The 18,422-nt window shown below is 49.6% G+C and overlaps 1 protein-coding gene across 1 annotated transcript in view; it reads left to right on the top strand.

Annotated features, from left to right (window-relative positions):
* MEGF9 (multiple EGF like domains 9) overlaps positions 1–17,177 on the top strand; it is a gene marked incomplete at its 5' end in the record, with an annotated part of 52,793 nt that extends 35,616 nt beyond the window's left edge. The window contains 4 exons of the mRNA XM_082492636.1: positions 7,678–7,817; positions 11,303–11,446; positions 12,337–12,609; positions 16,638–17,177. Coding sequence (XP_082348762.1) covers positions 7,678–7,817; positions 11,303–11,446; positions 12,337–12,609; positions 16,638–17,092 — 1,012 coding nt within the window. The 3' untranslated portion in view covers positions 17,093–17,177. The remainder of the gene's footprint in view (positions 1–7,677; positions 7,818–11,302; positions 11,447–12,336; positions 12,610–16,637) is intronic.
* Positions 17,178–18,422: the final 1,245 nt, after the last annotated feature.

Here is an 18,422-nt window from a genome sequence, read left to right as displayed (position 1 = left end):
AATTGGGCTCTGTGCATCAGCGTAAGTTGCTCTCTCTGCCTGTGCCTCAGTTTCCCCCAGGCAGAAGGGCCGTGGGATGCAGAGAGGCTCCGACGCGCTGCTCGAGGGTGACGTTGGCTTCGGTTCGTGTCCTGCCCTGAAACACACTGCCCAAACGCGCAGCATTCTGCTCCTTCGCTAACTGAGCAGCCTTTCCTTCCTGCTGGCTGGGAGACAGCTCTGCAGCGGGGAATCCCGGTTCGTGCCGCGGGCTCGGCATAAGTCATGGTAGGGAGAGCTCCTGTTGTTTCCATTAAAAAAAAAAAAAAGGGGGGGGGGGGGGGAGATAAAGTCTGCCTATGAATGCCAAAGTGTTAATTCAGAGATGTTTTCCCCCTCAAGGGGATCTGATGCTTTGTGTTCGTATTGAACAGAATTAAGGCAGAGCATCGCTGAGAGCACTTAGAGGTGGCCGTCCCCCGGAGCGGGGACGCTGCGAGGCTGAACGGGGAGTGCTGTGCGCTGGGCAGTCTCCATCGCTGGATGCCACCTTTGTGGTGGGCTTCTCTTTGGAGAGGCTGATCTTGTGGCCCTTACTCATATGGATTCGCACGAGCGCGTTGCTGGCGAGAGCAAGGTCAGCAGTACTGGACGGTGTTCTTCGTTAAGGTCTTTGAATAAGGGCTGGGGTTTCTGGAGGAGCTCGGGGAGCCGGGCAGGGAGAGCCGCACACAGCGTTTGCAGAGGTGGTGGGATGTGAAAGGATGCAAAGAGACAGTGGAAGGGGGGAAGCGATAAGGAATGTGGGTCCTGATGGCGTTGGGAAGCACTCAGGTGGGTCACGGACTGGACCCACCTTGAGCATCGTGCGGTATGAAGCTACACAGGGCAGGGTTTGTTAGCGAGAAAACGCGGATCCATTGAAATGGAAGGCTTTTGTGGGCAGGAAGAGTGCTCGTGGCAATGGTTTGAGATGACAGAGACCTCAGGTTCCCAGGGCTTCTGCCCATCCCGACCACAGGAGGTTATTTGGGGGAAGGCGCTGGAGTTCTCATTTTGCACAGACAAAATCTTCATTTTCTGTCTTTGGAGTGTCATCACACTTCTGAAATGCCTTTTCTTTGCGTGGGAACTGTGTTTCCAGCCTACTGTATTTTAGCAGTCCAGTAAACCACATAGGACAGAAGACCTTGGGAGCCCAACTCCTGAAGGACTTATTTAAAAACAAACAAACAAACAAACAAACAAACAAAACAACAACAACAAAAAAAACAACCCCTCCTTTTCCCCTATTTTGAAAAGCCTGTGCTCCCTTTTATAGATTGGCTGAGCACAAGCGGTGGCTCATTATCTCCCAGTGATGCCTTGTCAGCATCAGTCTGCAGAGAACGGATTTTTGGATTTTTTTGGTAGCGGAAATTGTTACATGTGGATGTCATAAAAGCAGAAGAATACCCTGTGAGAGCATATTTTTCTGTGTGCTTTAATTATCTACATCTCTCTCCTATTAGACTCTTACATCCTTTACATCCGATTAGCTCTCCTCTTCTCCCCCACGAGCAGGTAAATGTTGTACCTGCACCCATGTTTATTCGGCTGCACACAGGGGTGGGAAATGAATGAGTGACTGGACACAGCAGCAGCGAAAGGCAGATTGTTATCATCTCCCCTACAGTAATTGTGGCTTCTCGGAAATCCTGTTATTTTGTTGATTTTCCAGCCAGCTTTGCTGTTCCTGCGTTATCTGTTGTAGACTTGCTGCTCTGGTAAATGTTGACTGCCCTCAAAAAAAAAAAATATTGGCAAAACTTTTTAAGCTCTTACGGCTGAATTCTGGTTTGGGGAGGTGGTGCCCAGCCTGGTTTCGGGCAGTGCTTGTTGCCTGTGGCTTTTTCTGCTGCCTGCGAGGAGGTGTCAGCAGAGATCTGGGAGATGGAGGGACCACATTGGGCAAACCGATGTGTTCATCTCCAGGGGATGCTCTGGGAAGCCGGGACCCGCTGTTTGAGGTTGAGATTTTGCAGTCAGCTAGGCTTTTGCTGCTTCTCCTCATGCCAAACCGTAGAGGAGCCCATCAAGCGTTGCTCTCCGGGGCCATCGTGCTCTTCCCATGGCTTCCTCCCTCCCCAGCCACCGAGGTCCCGGCGGGTGGTGGCAGGAGGGCACCCGGAGGAGACGGCACAGCCCCGGGCTGGAGATCCCCGGCTTTCCCAGCAGCGCGGGGCACCCTTGGCGGGGGCGACAGGGCCGCGGAGGCGGCGGTGGCGGCCAGACAAGGTGGCCCTTTGACATTTACAGAATGGCCTTTCAGAGCTGTGAAGTGTCCCCGCTCCGTCGAGGGCTGCCATATAAACAGACGCCGTCCCCCGGCACAAAGCGAGGAATGCGGCGCACAATGGCCCAATGTTCCCCGCCATAAAGCCCCACTTCTTCTGCCCTCCACAAAGGCAGCTCTGAGCGGGGCGGCGGGCGCGGGGCTCGGCTGTGGTGGCAATAACCCTTCCACCAAAGCCTTTCGGCTGCTGGTGACTGGTTGGAGCCGAGGGAGTAGGGAGGTGAAACCCAACGAGGGGCTTTCTCCTGCTCTCTGCATCGCCACGTGCTGATATTCAAATTAATTGACCTAAAGGAAAATCAACACGCGGGTTACGAGGGTTCTCGCTTTGCTCGGGGTGAGCGTTAACGGCGTTGGTTTTCCAAGTGTCTCGGAGCGTATAGCTTTCAAATGTTAACTTTTCTATGTAGCCCAGAAAAATGCGAGAGAGATTTATCCCCTGGCTGCTGTCAGACATCACAGAAACTCAGCACAAAAGGAGCCGGGCTCGCTGGAGGAACGCACCATTTTTAGCGACATCTCTTCTGAATCCTCCTAATCTTCTGCACCATCCTTTTGTCTTATTCCATCAAAGTGTGACAAAGCCTTTTCATAAGGCTTTGTTTTACGTGTTTTACAGATGCGCCGTAGTTCAGCAACGCGTTCTTCCTCATTCATACGGAGCGCTGTCGTTGCGGTTAATTGTATATGTTCCAGGAACAGCTCCGGGCCCTGCTGGGGCGAGTGATGGGTTGGGGAAGGGCTGGCAGGAGCCTTCGCTTTCCTCTTTCCCAGGGCAGCACAGCCCCTCACCGGCTCTTCAGGGGACGGTCCCGGCCAGCGGCGTGGTCCTGGGAGATGCTGCGGTGCGAGGGGATGTGCGCGTGCTCTGTCCTTCACGGTGAAATGGTAAATGCGTTTGGTAAAGCTCTCTTCAAAGCCATCGGGGGGGTTTTGCGTGGCTCGTTCACATGGTATGCCCTGGTTTGAGACCCGCGGGAGCTCCCTCCTTCTCTGACTCTGCCCCAACATCTTGCAAGTCTGGTGTGGTTTTAAACTAGAGGCGCAAGAGCGTGGTGCTGTACCGTTTCGGGTGGCTGTGATGGGGTCAGGCGGTCCCCGGGCTCTCACTGGCAGCTGGGCATCCAGCTTTTTCTGGCAGCTGGGAAAACATTCAAAGTGAATTTCTGTCTTCCCTCCTCCTTGAACAAAAAAAAAAAAAAGAAGAAGAAAATGAAGGATTAGAGCTTGCTGTAAGGGTTTTCTGTTACACCATTAAACGGCGCGCAGCATGCCTGCGAACAGCCCTTCAGGCTACGGTCCTCCGGCTTCCCATCCATCTTGTGTCTGTCAGGTCCCTGCTAACTTAAGGATGTTTCTGTGGAGGAGGAACGGAGACCCGTCACAGATGCGACCGCACATTGCGATCTCTCTTGGATCACAGATTTTAATGCTTTTTTCTTTCTCCTTGTGAGGAGGCCTCGAGTTCCCGCGCTGTGCTGTGCCGAGCGGTGCAGGGTTGGGCATTGCCCAAAGCCCCCGGGCAGAGCCTGTCCCCTCGGTGTGTCCTCCCCTGGCCATCACACCTGGCCGAAAATTATCTGGAGGATGCTCTGCGGCTTCACGCCAGGCACAAGACGGGATTTTGGAGGTGTTACCCGTTCTCCATGCTCTGCTCCTGGGAAACTTCCAAATGGGGTCAAAACTACCTGCAAATCCTCCTGGTTACCAGCACGGGGCGGGGGGCACGTCTCTGTCATGTCCCCATAACTTCTGTGGCTATAAAGCCGCAGTCCCGTGTAAAATCTCACCACGGGGAATGGTTTGTTGCCACGAGTGGCACGAATCACTCGGTGGGTGATGGCAGCTGCTGCATCCCATCCCGGTTCCCTTTGGGTGGGGTAGCAGTGAAATCAGACCGGCTTTTGCAGACGTATTTTGGGGTGTGGGCTGTTCCCTGTTGCCCAATCATAGACCCATAGAATGGTTTGGGTTGGAAGGGACCTTAAAGATCATGTAGTTCCAACCCCCCTGCCCTGGGCAGGGACATCTCCCACTAGACCAGCGCTATTTCGCTTTTATTGACAGCCCCCTCCCCAGAGTCTGCTGCCCGGGGTGGCTCCGTCCTGCCGGCGGGTGCCCTCCAGCCCCGGTTGTCGCCCTGCAGACGTCGCGACAGCAGCTCCTAAGGCATAACATGAAGCCCGAGGGCTGAGGGCGATCAGATGCACGAGCTCCTGCCTCTGGGGGGGTCCCCAACCTGGCGCGGAGCCCTGGCCCCCGGAGGGTCGGGTCGCTGGGTGTTGGATCCGAGCCTGGCACGGGGTCCCCGCGGGCTGGTTAATCACTGCCCGCTCCTCCATCACCGCTCGCGCTGCTGATGTTTTTAATCATTAGGAAACCTATATAAAGTTGATGAATGATGTGATGGCGATATACACGACCTACATGGTCTTTCACATAAGTATATTTGTAAGATCTAGTAGAAACCCAGGCTGGCAGGAGGCTTTTGTTACTGGAAGTCTGTTTTTGTCCCAACACATCCTTCCATCAATTCTTTTGTGAGAGCTAAAAATTGGCTGGCTTCAGCGGAGTTAATAATCATCTGAAATGGAGTTGAGCAATTGATGTTGCTGCATCAAAATGTTTCCCCCTTCCCTTCCCCCTCCTTCCCCCCCCACTTCCCCCAAAAAAGAAATTCCTGGCTGATACTCAAAACCCAGTTCAGTTCTCACTGTGCAAGTATTAAACTGTGGGTCTTTTCTTTCAAGTTTCTGGATTTTTATGGGCACAATTGGTCTGTTAACAGGACTTTTTTTTTTTTTTTTTTTTTTGGTGTGGTTTCAATGCATTTATATCATTGACCTTTGCTTTAAAAAGTGTCTGACAGTCTCTACTGGACTGGAGCTATGAAAAGGAGTGTTGTATGGGGGCTTTATTCTATGGAAGCAATGACCACAGGCAAAGCTTTATATTTGCTGAGTGATTTAATTCTTGCACATGCAGAACTTGGCTCTGTGCCATGTGTAACATGTTGAGAAAAGGTCTGCTTGAGAGGCATTAAACCCAAACTTTCCAAAACTGTCTTTTCTTTCTTTTTTTTCTTTTTTTTTTTTTTTTTTTTAATAGCTTGCTTTCCTGTTATTTTTAAACCAACGAGTAAAATGAAGGGACACTGCCCCAAAATGCTGCATTGAGCTCTAGCAGGGTCATGGGGGAAATAAAACCTCTTTTAAAGAAACTAAGTGGGAGTCTGGGTGGAAGGGTGCCAGCCGGGAGGAAGAGGAGGGTGTTGTTAAGATAAAGGCTCGATCGAGGGTCCGGAGAGCATAAAACAGAGCACCCTGCACCCCAGGAGGAAGCCTGCGAGGGTGAAGATGCTACAGCTCTAACGCTTGGTCCTGTGAAGTCCTGCTCACAGGGCACATCCCCAGAAGATGCGTTTTCAGGCTAAATATCAGATTCCCCCCTGCTTTTCCCTGCTTGGCTCTGCCCGTCCCCTGCCCGCTTACAGGAATATCTGGCTGGTAGCGGTCAGAAGCAAATAAAAACAAACTGCTTTTTGTTTGCTCTTATTTTAAACACTGTGACAACATTTGGATTAATGTTAGGTCTTGTGAAAAGCTCTTTAAAAGTCAAACACGCTGAGCTGCTGAACAGCATCCCCTTTGAATTCTGCATCCGCCTGCTGCAATTCCAGATAATGGTCTGGAGAGAGCAAAGAAACATCGTATTTCTTTATCCTTCTTGCAGTCAGTCCATGAAATATGCCTGAAGTTTCATATTCTGGAACTATTTAATTGTGTAGCCACTTGGGCTGAGTTCCGTATTTTGGTGTGCCTTTGAGCATTTCCTCTTCCTTTGGCAAGCAAACGATCAACAAAAATACTAAATTATGGTAATTTCTAACAGAAGCGATGTCTTCCCCAAAACATTGCAATCTACTGCATTTTAATTAAAAACACCACATCAGTAGCGCATTGAGCCATTTGGAGCCTCAGCCTCTATTAGTTTTCATCAGCAGATTTTTCTAGGGGCTTTTAGAAGCAAATTGTGCGTTGCTCGCTCTTCCCCAGGAGGAGTGAGGGAGAACAATAGATGGTCCTCGCACAGGCACACCGAACCCTGAAATACCAAATTAAAAAGGGGTACAAATAGGGTGGAGGTTATATAGGGGGAGAGCTATGCGGAGGGAGCACCCCGCGGTGTGCGGGGGGGGCTCCGTGGATGGTACCCGCCTCGTCCGCTGCAGCTGCAAAGAAATCCATCACCCGGAGGAGACCGACTCGGGTTTATTTGCGTGGCTGTCCTGCCTTCCCCGGGGAGCACGCAGGGGTTGCGCTTTCCTCGGGGCTGTCGGAGATGCGGAGAGGCACCTCTGCGTTCTCTCGTCCTCGGCTCGGGCGTTAGCGGCTCCCGCGCGCGCAGATGAGCCACAGCCGGCATCGCCCTGCCGGGGGCGCGACGGGAAAGAGCGTTTTATCCATTCCTGTGATTTCTCTGAGAGTTGAGCCTAAGTACTGCTAGTATATAAAGTCGCTTATGAAAGCGATAGGTTTGCGGCCTCTACGTGGAGAGACTGGCATGGAAAGCCAAAGCAATGAGGGTAACCGCTGCTTTTTATAGCCTCCTGGTATTTGCTCATGCCGACCAACACCAACACCCTCTATTTTACCTGCAGAGCTCCACCCGCCGCGCCGTCGGCCTCGGCGCCCAAGTGAGCAGGCTCCTGCCCGGGGTTAGCTGTAGTGGAACCCGCCGGGGAAGGGAAAACCCGCTCTTGTCTTTCCCTGGCTCCTACGGGGTGGGAGAAGTGGACTGGGGAGAGGGGCTGTGCCTGGGTGGCTGTGTGGATGCTGCGCGGAAGGATAAATAAATGGGCTCATGGAGGAGAAGCGGAGGGAGTGCAGGCGGCGGCTGAGCAGGGAATTGTCCGCTCGCTTGAAAATCCGGGAGGTGCCGCTGAGTGCCGATGCGGAGGGGAGGCGATTCTCCATGTGGGTGCTCTTTTATCATTCAGGTGTAGTGAGCACGTGTGCCCCAGCGTCCTGCAGGACCCAGGGCCGGTGCAGGTGCTTGATGAAGCTGGGACCGGGGAGGGGCTGTTGGAGCATCTCCTGCGGGCTGATGCCTGGGGATGGCTCTGGGCTGAGGCTTTCCAGAATGGGTGCCCAGCTGGAAGTTGCCGTCAGGGCAACTGGTTGTGCAGAGGCTCAGTCTTTCTGGAACTCCCCATCGCTTTCTGGAAATTGTCCCACTTCCAGCAGGCGTTTCTGCGCAGAGTTCCCCGCTCGGGAAAGGGAGTCCAAACCCCTGACCACAGGTTTGCACTTTGGATGCCTCCCAGCACATCCAGATTTCACTGTTTGTTTTCCTCTGTGCAGCTCTGGGAAATGCCAGTGTAAAATTGGTGTCACGGGCCTGAAGTGTGACCAGTGCAGTGATGGATACTACAGGTTTAACGAAACCACCTGCGAGCCGTGCCAGTGCAACAACCGCTCCAAAACCTGCAACAGCTCAACAGGTAACTCCTCTGGTGACCACGGTGGGTGCAGACTTTACCTGTCTTCCCTCTCTCTGGTTTTTGCCGTTTTCATTTGGCGATCCTCTGCTTTCATCCTCTTTATCTGCACCTTTATGCCTTGAGTACCCAGAATCTTTAGCTTAAACCCAAATTTAAAGTGCGGGGCAAGGTTGGAGCTAGTCCTCTTCTCAAGCAAACCAATAAAGTCTGTGCTATTTACCCCGGGCTGCAGTGCAGAGCCTTTATTCTGCAGTCTCCATCGGAAATCAGTGCTCTATTGTTCTCTGCACTTACACAAATACATAACACAGGCTTTTAAGGCCCTTTGTTTAACTGCTGTTTACCTGGAAACATATACTGTACTGGCACTGACGTAAGGTGACTGTTATTGCCACAGATAACATGATTAGTGCTGGAAAAAACTGGCAGCACCTAATTAATATTGCCCGCTTTATATAAATTCGCCTTGTTCGTTTTCCTTGATCATTTCTTTGACCGTCTCTCTCTCATACAGACGTTGATGGAGTGCAAATGTCGAAGCACCTGTGCTTGAATAGCTTATGGGAGGGCAGGGGGGAACCTGATTGCTTTCCCAGCTCTGCTGCGAGGAGAGATCCCGGAGGAGCGATGTTATGTGACTGCCTGCGCAATCCCCACTTTAGCAACAAAACTCACACTTCAAAATCCAAAAATTCTCATCCAAACTTCCAGGCTGAAATGCAGTTCTGTAATATTTATCCAGGAGCTTAGAAAGGGGCGGTGATTTCAAGAACGTTGCAGGGTTTTTGCATAGCTGGCAGAGAGGCAGAGCTCATCAAATACAGTATTTCTGGGCAGTTTCCGCAGCGGTGTCTGTTCCCTTGTGGCCTGTGTGTTTGCAGCAGAGGAACGGGCGGCCGCAGTGCTGACTGTGCCCAGCGCTGCCCTGATCCTGCTGGGATGAATTCTTGCATTCATTCCAATACTGAACTTTGTGTGCTTATGTCCTGCTAATATCGGAAGATAGGACTGTACCCAACGCTGTGCGCGCATCAGCTGTGTTACTGACTTGGAGCTGGGTGTGTGGGTTTTGTGAAGGAGTAAGATAATCTGCTCTTCCTTTTTCTCTCTCAACGTTTCCCCCACTCTTGATTTAAAAAAAACAACAAAACCAAACCCCGGGCAGACCTCGCCTCCGGGCTGGGGCTCTTCAGGCAGTGCTTCTCCGGGGCAGTCCAGCGCTGACTACGGCACTGCAAAGAAAGACCCTCTTTTTGGTTAATGACCTATTGTTGATTTGACAAAAATCCCTTTTTGAAATTTTTCCTCCATCTGCTTTATTTGCTGCTGGGGGTGAGGGAACCCAACACAACCAGAATAGAGAACAGTCAATTAAAAATTAGATCCGATGTCTAATAAGTAACGCACTCAGCCTGCTCTAGAGACTGCACTTTGTGTGACCTCCCCAGCTTTACATCAACTCTGTGTAGTCTTTTGTCAAATCTTCAAGGTTTCTTTCGCATTGATGCTGTACTTTGGGCTCCCTCTGCCGGCCCTGCGACCGTCTCCGCTCGGCCTCGCTCTGCCCAGGAGGAATATTTAAAATTACTGGGCTGGAAACTGGGCAGCCAGAGTTCCCCAGGAGACCCTTCCTTCCACCCAACCCTCGTGCCCCGTGCTGTGTCTGTGCAGGGGGTTTGGCTGCGGCTGCCCGGCTGGGGTACAGTGAGGTCTGATCCCTCCCGAGGGCATGATCAGGATGGGAAGTGCTATTAATTATTAAGGCTTTCCGCGGCGATACCTGATTGCAAGCCCATGTGTGCTTTGCGTGGCTGAGCAACGTGCTGACTCATGGGGAAACGCAGCCATTTTTCAGGGTCGGTGTAGATAAATGCGAGTAATTTCTGCCGGTGGGAAAGTCATTGGTCCTGAAATGACCACGACTGTACAGAAAATGCAGGTGCGACTCCAGATTTATCCCACCATTAGGGCCTGCAGAGCACGGTTCGGGGCACCCTGCGTGCTGATTCAGCAAGTTGACCTTCCACGAGCGGGTCTGTCCCCGGCAGCCCGATGAAGCAGCTGGTGGAGGTTTGTGGCTGGAGAAACCGAGCCCAGCACATCATTTTCCCCTCTAACCCTGACATCTCTCCCACAAAAACCACCGGCTCGTGTCAGACAAGCTGTTGGGTGAAGAGCAAACGGTGTGTGGGAGCTGACGCCGTGCAAGTCTCCTTACTCATCGGGGTGCTGCCAGCCCCACCACGCTGGGGAATCAGCTGCTTCCCAAAAGCCGGGGTTTGCCTTCTGTCCTGGTGCAAGGGTTGGCTCCAAGGACGCACCGGGCTTGCTCAGGGATGTTTGGCTGCAGAGTCATCTCTCTGGAAAGAGTAGGAGCCGCGCAGCATGTTAGGCTTGCAAGGGAGCCAAACTGTTCCAATAAGAAAATCCGCTGTGTTTTTTTTTAACAGTCAGCATTAACCTAATTCAGGATTTTTTCCGTGGTTAGCGTTGATATGAGACTCTCCCATACCCCCACAGCAGCGCTGGATTAGCTCAGTGAATCTCTTGTCTGCAGTGAATAAACTGCTCTGTGCCGCCCTGGTTTGTTAGAAGGTGGCTGTTGCCTTTTCAGAGTCTTGTACATGGGATTTAATCAAATAAGCTTCCCTCGGGTCACCGCCACCTCGAGGAGGAGCCCGCTGAATTACAGGATGTTCCTGTTGATGGATGGGCTTTTGATAGAGGCTGCGTTTTTATAACTAGGGAGATTTTTCTTCCTCTGGTCACAGTAGTAGCAAAATGCAATTTAGAGGGCCATTAGGACACAGCCTCTGCTAAGACACAGCACGTCGATTTTCTGATTCAGGGGCTTCCCCAGGAAGGGGAGGTGGCTCACGTGAACCTCCAGTTCTCCTCTGTTTCTCCGGGAAGGTCAGTAACTGCTGCTGCCTCGTGCCTGTACCAGATGTTCCTCCTGTGATGGGGATGGAGGAGCTGGAGCCACCCTGGTGGGATGGAGCCATCTGCCCACAGAGCGGGATGATGGCACTTCTTTACCCCTGGCTACCAGCTCTGGGGTGTAGGAAGAGGCTGCACACGAAAAGGGCAAAGGCATAAACTGGAGGGACCCCTCGTGGGAGTGGGGCATTTGAAGCATCAAGACCCCATCTCACTGGCACAGACGGAAACTGAAGCCCCTTTCCTTGAGGACCATTTAATATTGATAGTATGTGTTTACCTGCACTGACCTTTTTAAAGTGATGAGCTGTGGGCATCTCTGCTGGGGCTACCTACTTTTTCACATTCTGTGTGTGTGTGCATGTGGAGGGGGGAGCGGCCATCAGAAGGTCATAAGAGGCCAGCATCATGTTTTGGCCGGAGGGCATCCAAAATCACCTGTGAGCTCTGATAATTGAGAGCGCTCCATGCAGGTTCTTGCCCCAAATGTTCTGCTCCAGTTCCTGCTGCTGAACCGGTTGCTTGTGCTCCTGCCCCTTCCCCAGGTGCCTGCCTGCACTGCCAGGAAAACACCGAGGGAGACCACTGCCAGCTCTGCAAGGAGGGCTTCTACAGAAGCACCCATCCTGCCCACGCCTGCCATCACTGCCCGTGCTCCACCGTGGCATCGACTGGCACCTGCCGAATACGTAAGGCTTTCATTTTTGGTCTAATTCCTCAGATAATGAATGTAGCTCTTTTCAATTAAATTGCCACTCGGAGTGCATCAGCCTCGCGAGGCGGTTTATAGCCCGTCACTCTCCTGTTTGTGGGAACCGGGGCACCTTGCTGGAAGCGGCGCCTGCCACGATGCGTCCCTGGTGCTTGTGTTGGCTCTGGTGAGGGCAGCTGCTCAGTGGAGAGCATCAGAAACGCTTCACTGCAGGCTGCAGCCTGCTCTGAAGAACCTGCAGAGTTTTGCAGGGAGAATCTGCTGGGCTCGTGGCAGCCAGGAGAGGTACAGGAGATGGCCATCAGTGCCACGTAGCCATCCATACCTCTGTGAGCCCTCTCCTGAACATCTCCGTGGGGTTCCAAACACATTCTCCAGTCTTCCTGAGCTATTTTGATGTAACCAGCAGAAGAAGTCATAGCTGTAATGAACACATATAAGACTTTTTTTGATATTTCCTTAATCAGTTTTGCAACGAAGCCACCTCTGGCTTCACATAGGCCAAAAAGTTCCTACAGATTGCTAACATCCCTGATACAGTTCCAGCTGTTTTCTGAAATTGGCTGTTTGAGATGGAAATGTTCAGGAGTAATAATCTGTTTGCTTAGCAACGTGCTGAGCGTGCTCTATGATGCTGGTACGAGGCATCAGAAACCGCCCAAAGCTTTTTATCCCCTTAGAAACAGAAAATGCTGCAGTTCAAAAGTTGCATTTTCAGCTTAAAATTTGGGATTGGTTAATACTTCATTGGCTGCTGCTTTTTGTCACAGTGGCCTGTGGGTCAGGTCCCACAGAACAAATCCCACAGCGGGCGTTTCTCTGCAGGGGGCTCTGGCACATACCGGGTTTGCTTTCTGTTTTCTTCAGATCCTGGTGAAACTGCCCCAAGGTGTGACAAATGCCGAACCGGGTACACCGGCCCGAACTGCAACCGGTGTGACAACGGCTACTACAACTCCGACAGCATCTGCGTAAGATGTAAATGCAACGGGAACGTGGACCCAGCGCGGTCGCCCAGCGTGTGCGACCCGGACAGCGGGGAGTGCATGGGCTGCCTGTACCACACCGCTGGCTTTCATTGCGAGGAGTGCGAGGACGGCTACGTCCGAGACCCCGAGGGGACCAACTGCACCAAGAAAGGTAAAACGTTGCTCCTCAAATCAGCGTGGAAGCTTGCTGTGCGGCTCAGGTGGGCACAAGCTGCCTGAAGGGCGGGCAGGGAATACTGTTAATTGTCCAAATTGGTTTAGAGTCATCTGGTCTGTGGTACAGGGAAGAAACCAGACCGTTATAGTGCATTGGTGTCTACTGGGCTTGAAATCTGTGGTTTACAGTTAGCTGTGTGACCACCCTGATTCCCAGACTGTGGCAGGCACCTCTAGTGAACAAGCTGGAAAACAAAACCTATTTGCAGTGTATTTAAATGTAGGTTTTCAGGTTTCCATTGCTTGATATACTTGATCTCTTGGTGCCCAGGGAATTGTCCTTATTGACTAGGCCATTCATCGCTCTGTCTAGTTCCCTAGAAAGGGTGTTTATAATAAATTTTGTCACTCCTCATACTCTGCAAACAATAACTACTTGGACCAGGTTTAGATTTTTTTTTTTTTTGCTTCCTAAATGGGGAAGCCAAGGCTCAGAGAGGTGAGATCCAAACTTGCACAGCGAGTCAATGCCAGAATTTTCTGGTACCTGCTCTGGGGGTCTCTCACCAGTCTTCAACCCTAATCCGAGACTTTGCATGTAGCATCTCAGACGCAAACTAGCTCTGGTACTTAGAGAGACTACTGCATGGCAGGAGGACTAATAGTAAAATAAGAAAAAATGGTTCTTAAGTTGTTCCTTCAGTGGTTATCGGGAGGTTGGTCCACAAGGTGGATCTCCAGCTCCACGCATGGAAACATTACTGATCTTGTGCATTAGATAAGAGAAGCCAGAGTTCAGAAAAGTCTCTGGGCCCAAATTCATCCTTGTCACCAACAGAGATTTAATTCAGATCTTCCATTAGGAGCTAATGTGGTTTTCACTCCCATGCTGCTCTCCGGAGGTGTAATCACGGAGTCCTCCTCTGCGCGGAGAGATGATCAATACAAAAAAGTTGAATGCTCATTAGCTGTAACTGTACCGTTACAGGGCTGGAAATGGCAGTTTTGCATCGGGTCATCCATTATCTCCCCCTGCACAGCTCTGTCTTTGTACAAAGAGCGACGTGACCTTGCTCCATTAAAATCCATATGTATGGCTTTGCTTGTATATTTGCAGTTTTCACTGCAAGTTTTAATTTCATGGCGTTGTTATAGGCAATTTTAATTTCATGGCGTTCTTATAGGCAATTCCTTGTGTGGGGAAAGACTGTCCCCTTTCAAAAGGACCAGAACATGCTTTTGTAGCTTTTCTGTTTCCTTGACACCTTTTTTTTCCTTTTCTTATTAAGCAATTAAAAAGGCGTACAGTTTCTTTCCAGTTTCTTACACACAATTTGCCTAAAAAATGACATGGTGGAGCACTGCACATTAGGTTTTAGGTTAAGATTTTCATAAACCGCTAATGCATTTGAGTGGCCTGGCTTTGAGTGGCTTCTAGAGTGAAGCCGTCACCCAGGCTCTATTTATAAAGTGGTCGCAGTTGAAATAAGACAGCATGTTTTGTCCAGCCTGGGCGAAGCTAAACCCAGCCTCGAGTAGCCACAGGGGCTGGTCAGTCTTAAACCTGACCAAGATTTTGATGCTTTCAAGGCTGATGGAGAGAATACTCAGAGGATGAGTGGAGGACCAAACTCGGTGTTTCCGACCCCTGGGCGGATGGTGTTCCTGCTGCGACGGTGAGGCATAGCAGCAAGGGCTTAGTGCTGCAGCGTGGCACTGTGCCACCCAGCCGAGCATCGCAGCCGTCCCCGAGAGCTGGCGCGTGGGCTGCTGGCACGGCCCCGGCTCCCGCCGGTGCTCATTCATCGCAGGAGGCGGCAGAAGCTTTGCAGAGACTGCATTTCAATCAAGCAGCTGGATATGACGCTCGTGTCAAAGCTGCCAAAGCGGCCCATTGACTGAACAGCTGCTGCTCTCAAGGAGCTGCTTTAGGACATCTGGAGGGTTGGCACGGCCCTGGCGAGCGGAAACAGGCATCGCTGTACGTGTCACGGCCCAAAAGCGGCAGTCCGCAGTCAGAGCACAGCACTGTTTCACCATGACGTTACCGTCAGTACCAGGAAATGTTTTCACCCATGTCCCCCTTGCCAGCACTTAGCTGATGCTGACTCACAAATAAAGCCCAGAAGAGTCCTGTTTCCTTGATGGTGAATCAGCCATTGTCTCCACTCTGTTTTTTTCTAATTATAGCTCCTGGCAGAGTTTGCCAAGAACTGAGTGTTGATGAAGGAATTTGGAAAGGATGACTGAATTCCTCATGCCCTCCTCCCAAAGCTGTGTCCAGGAACCTCTTGCTCCTGTCACGTTGCTTCCTACTGCGAAATTCTGCCTGTTATCCCATAGAGAAATGCTTTCTGGCATTCAGCATCCCAAATATCCTTATCAACCTAAGGCAGGACCTGCAGAGAATAGAGGAGCTGCTGCAGGGAGGGACTCTGAGCAGGAGCCTAAATTAGATGTGTGGTGCCCCCTCCGGAAGAGTTTCTTTCTTCACTGCCTGAACTGGGAACGTGACAGCCCAAAGTTAACTCATGGGAGTTTCCCTGAGGGCCCGTGGCAGGAGACGTGCTGAGTATTTCCAGCTCCTGTTGCCATTGGAGATGCGACTCAGTGCAAAATTAGTCCTTCGGAAGTGACTCTCCTCCTCAGTCATAATTAGTAGATGTTCTCTTCAGGAGAGCTGGATCAATACCGCACAGCACCACCAGCTGTAATTGCTGCAGCTGTAAATGGGTTTAAAATGAAGTTGTATTTCTTATAGCAGAAAGCGAAATGGAAGAGAGTGGGAAAGAGGGTGCAGGGAGTCCTGTGGAGCAATAGGTGTAGAGAACATTTTGGTTGGTTGAGGCTTCAGCTTCTGGAGGGTTCCTGCTGCCTGGACTTGAGAATCTAAAATAGATCAGGTTATTCCTGTGAAGAAAATGATTTATTAGTTACATTTGGGAGCCTAATACTCAGGCAGTTACAGCGCTTTCTGAGGCCTATAGCTCAACCGGTTTGAAGAAGGCATAATGAATTTGCTTCCCACTTTTGAGATCTCCAGCGTTAACTTGCCGCTGACTCCTAGATCTGAGAAGGGAGTTATCCCATGTCTGCTGGAAGGAAGGCAGGTTCTTGGCTATTTAGTGCCTGGGAACAGGCTGCAGAGGAAGACAGACCTTGTGGCACAGTCTGGTAGTTCCCATGTTCTCATCCTTCGCATGCGGACATACGTCAGCAGCTGAAACCAAAACAGGATCCAAACTGGCTTCTGCTGCGTTCAGAAGCTTCATAAGAACATCCACAGTCTTTTTTTTTTTGTTGCGATTTGGTTACCTTCTGCTTCTGGTTATGCAGACTCGGGGTATCTGTGAGATTTGTGTATGACTTCTTCATTCAAAAGCAGAACTCGGGTTATTTTGCCCTTTTGCTTAAAGCAGTGTAAATATTGAAACCTGTTGCTAAACACTGTGATGGCAGAATACTCATGGTTCGTTTTTTCACTTTTTATCTTCTTGTACAGGTAAGGCAGAAATAATAATATTGTGAACGTAATCCTACATCTAGTGTACTGACTGGGAAAGGTTTAAGCTGCTGGAGTCGCCGTGGCCTCCCAGCCTGATTGTGCAGCCCATGTAGATGAGGGAAACTCTGCCTTCGTTAGGCTCAAGGTCCAGCTGCTTCCCGAGCTTGGTAGAGCCCCGGTTTCGTGGGCTGAATATGAGCTGGACTGGGTGCCTTGCTTTCCTCATGAGCTCATGTATCTAACGCTGAATCTTGGCTACTGCATCTATCTATCCATCGCCAAACTTTTCATAGGAATTCTGCAGTCAGTGAGCACTTAGCACACAGAATTATTTAAAAAAAAACCAACCCAACCCAACCCTGGCTAAGCATTTTTGTAAACTATTTTGAAAAAATATCAGCTTTAACAGTGCAGACTTAATTGCCACAATAACTGTGATATAAATGTCAAATCTCTTATGTTTGTGTTTGATTCCAGCTTAACATGTTTTTATTGATCGTTTTTTATTTGTTTTGTAGAAGCCACTCTTGGCCCAGAAACAACGGAGTTTACAACTTCTGCTCCAAATGCCAGCAAGGCAACATCATTTTCAACGGCAGTGATAAACAGTACATTGTCACCAACAACCGTACAGACTATATTTCCTATAAGTTCCTCTGACAATAGTACCTCTGCTTTTGCAGATGTCTCATGGACTCAGTTTAACATAATTATTTTGACAGTTATCATCATTGTTGTGGTCCTACTAATGGGCTTTGTGGGTGCTGTCTACATGTACCGTGAGTATCAAAACAGAAAACTTAACGCTCCTTTTTGGACCATTGAACTCAAAGAGGACAACATCAGTTTTAGCAGCTACCACGACAGCATACCCAATGCCGATGTTTCGGGGCTGCTGGAAGACGATGGGAATGAAGTTGCACCGAACGGACAGCTAACGCTGACGACTCCCATGCATAATTATAAAGCTTAGAAGAAGGGCTCCAGCTATTCCAAAGTTGGCTTTAATAAGTTACAGGGCTTTTGAGGGGGTATCAGGACCCGTGCCAAGGCTCCACGTGGAGGAATTTGCTCTTCAGATACTCTTACGCTGGGCATGCTGTAGCTTGCAGGTGAACAGAAAAAAGTGTAGTACATCCGAATTTCAGGTAATATGGTGAAATGCATTCGGTGTCCTGTTCTCCATAAAGATCCATAGAATTCACTGTTGTTAAAGACTTGACTATGCTGTCTGAAAGTATTTTATTTTTTTTTTTTATGAAGAGGTGGTGGGGTGGAGAAAGCTGTACCCTATGATTAATCAGAAGCTACTTGATTTTCAGCCAACTTACATCTGCATCCTTTAGTTTGAAAAGTAGCTCATGAATTAACAGTGGATTTTCAGGAAATAGACCTTTGTAAAGGCTTCATATTAGTTCCTGATATAAAGTTGTTTGAAAAGGAGGACAAAAAAAGGGAAATAATTGTTCACTGTACTACCAAAAGGCAAGTAGAGGAGTGAGTGACACACTTGAAAAAAGTCACCATTATCAGTTTCCACTAAGCAGGGAGACAGGAAAAAAAATCATGAAAATATTGGATTTAGGGAAGAGACTAAGCTTTTCCCTTTCTGAGTATTTATACAGGGTGATGATGCTATTAAAACATAGCAATCCTTTTGTTTTTTTTTCAAGAAGGAGTTAATGAACTTGTATAGTTTCTGTGCAAGGGAAGACGACAAGACATCTCAGGGTTGCCGTGTAAAAATAAAAGCTAGGCTTAATACCCTACCCTGATAGAAATGGTGTGTTCTGTATATAAAATGTAATATATCTTCTTGGAATTGTATTTGTAATTATTTGTAAAAAAGACAACCAACCAACCAACCAAAAAAACCCCAACAACAAAACCACGACCCCCTCCCCAACCTCCCCTATTCCCCAACTCATGTTTTATCATCTAGATTTTAATTGTACAGCGGTTAGTGGCATTGTTTAAAAAGAAAAAAAATGAGGATTGTTTAAAATACTGTAAATTAGATGGCAATATTGTTGGAGCTGGGACTCTGGCAAACACCGACTGCTTAAAGCTTTTCTTCTAGTGTCATTGAATAACTTTCTTTTTTTAGAGAAAATGTGAGTGCTCCCTACTTGCATCTGTCAAATTTTCCCATTCCTTTAAATATAGAGTGAATACCAGTGTCGCCATGACTAGGGCCTCGTTGGTGTCCAAAAGTCGGATGTACATTCTGTTACTTGCTTTTAAATCTTATACAAAATGCAAATACACTGTCATAAATGCACTGAGAGCCTGATCTCGATGCC

This window comes from Vanellus vanellus (assembly GCF_965231255.1).
Source record: "Vanellus vanellus genome assembly, chromosome: 18".
NCBI lineage: Eukaryota > Metazoa > Chordata > Aves > Charadriiformes > Charadriidae > Vanellus > Vanellus vanellus.
The sequence above is the reverse complement of the archived record's forward strand: the minus strand, read 5'-3'. Positions and strand labels throughout refer to the sequence as shown.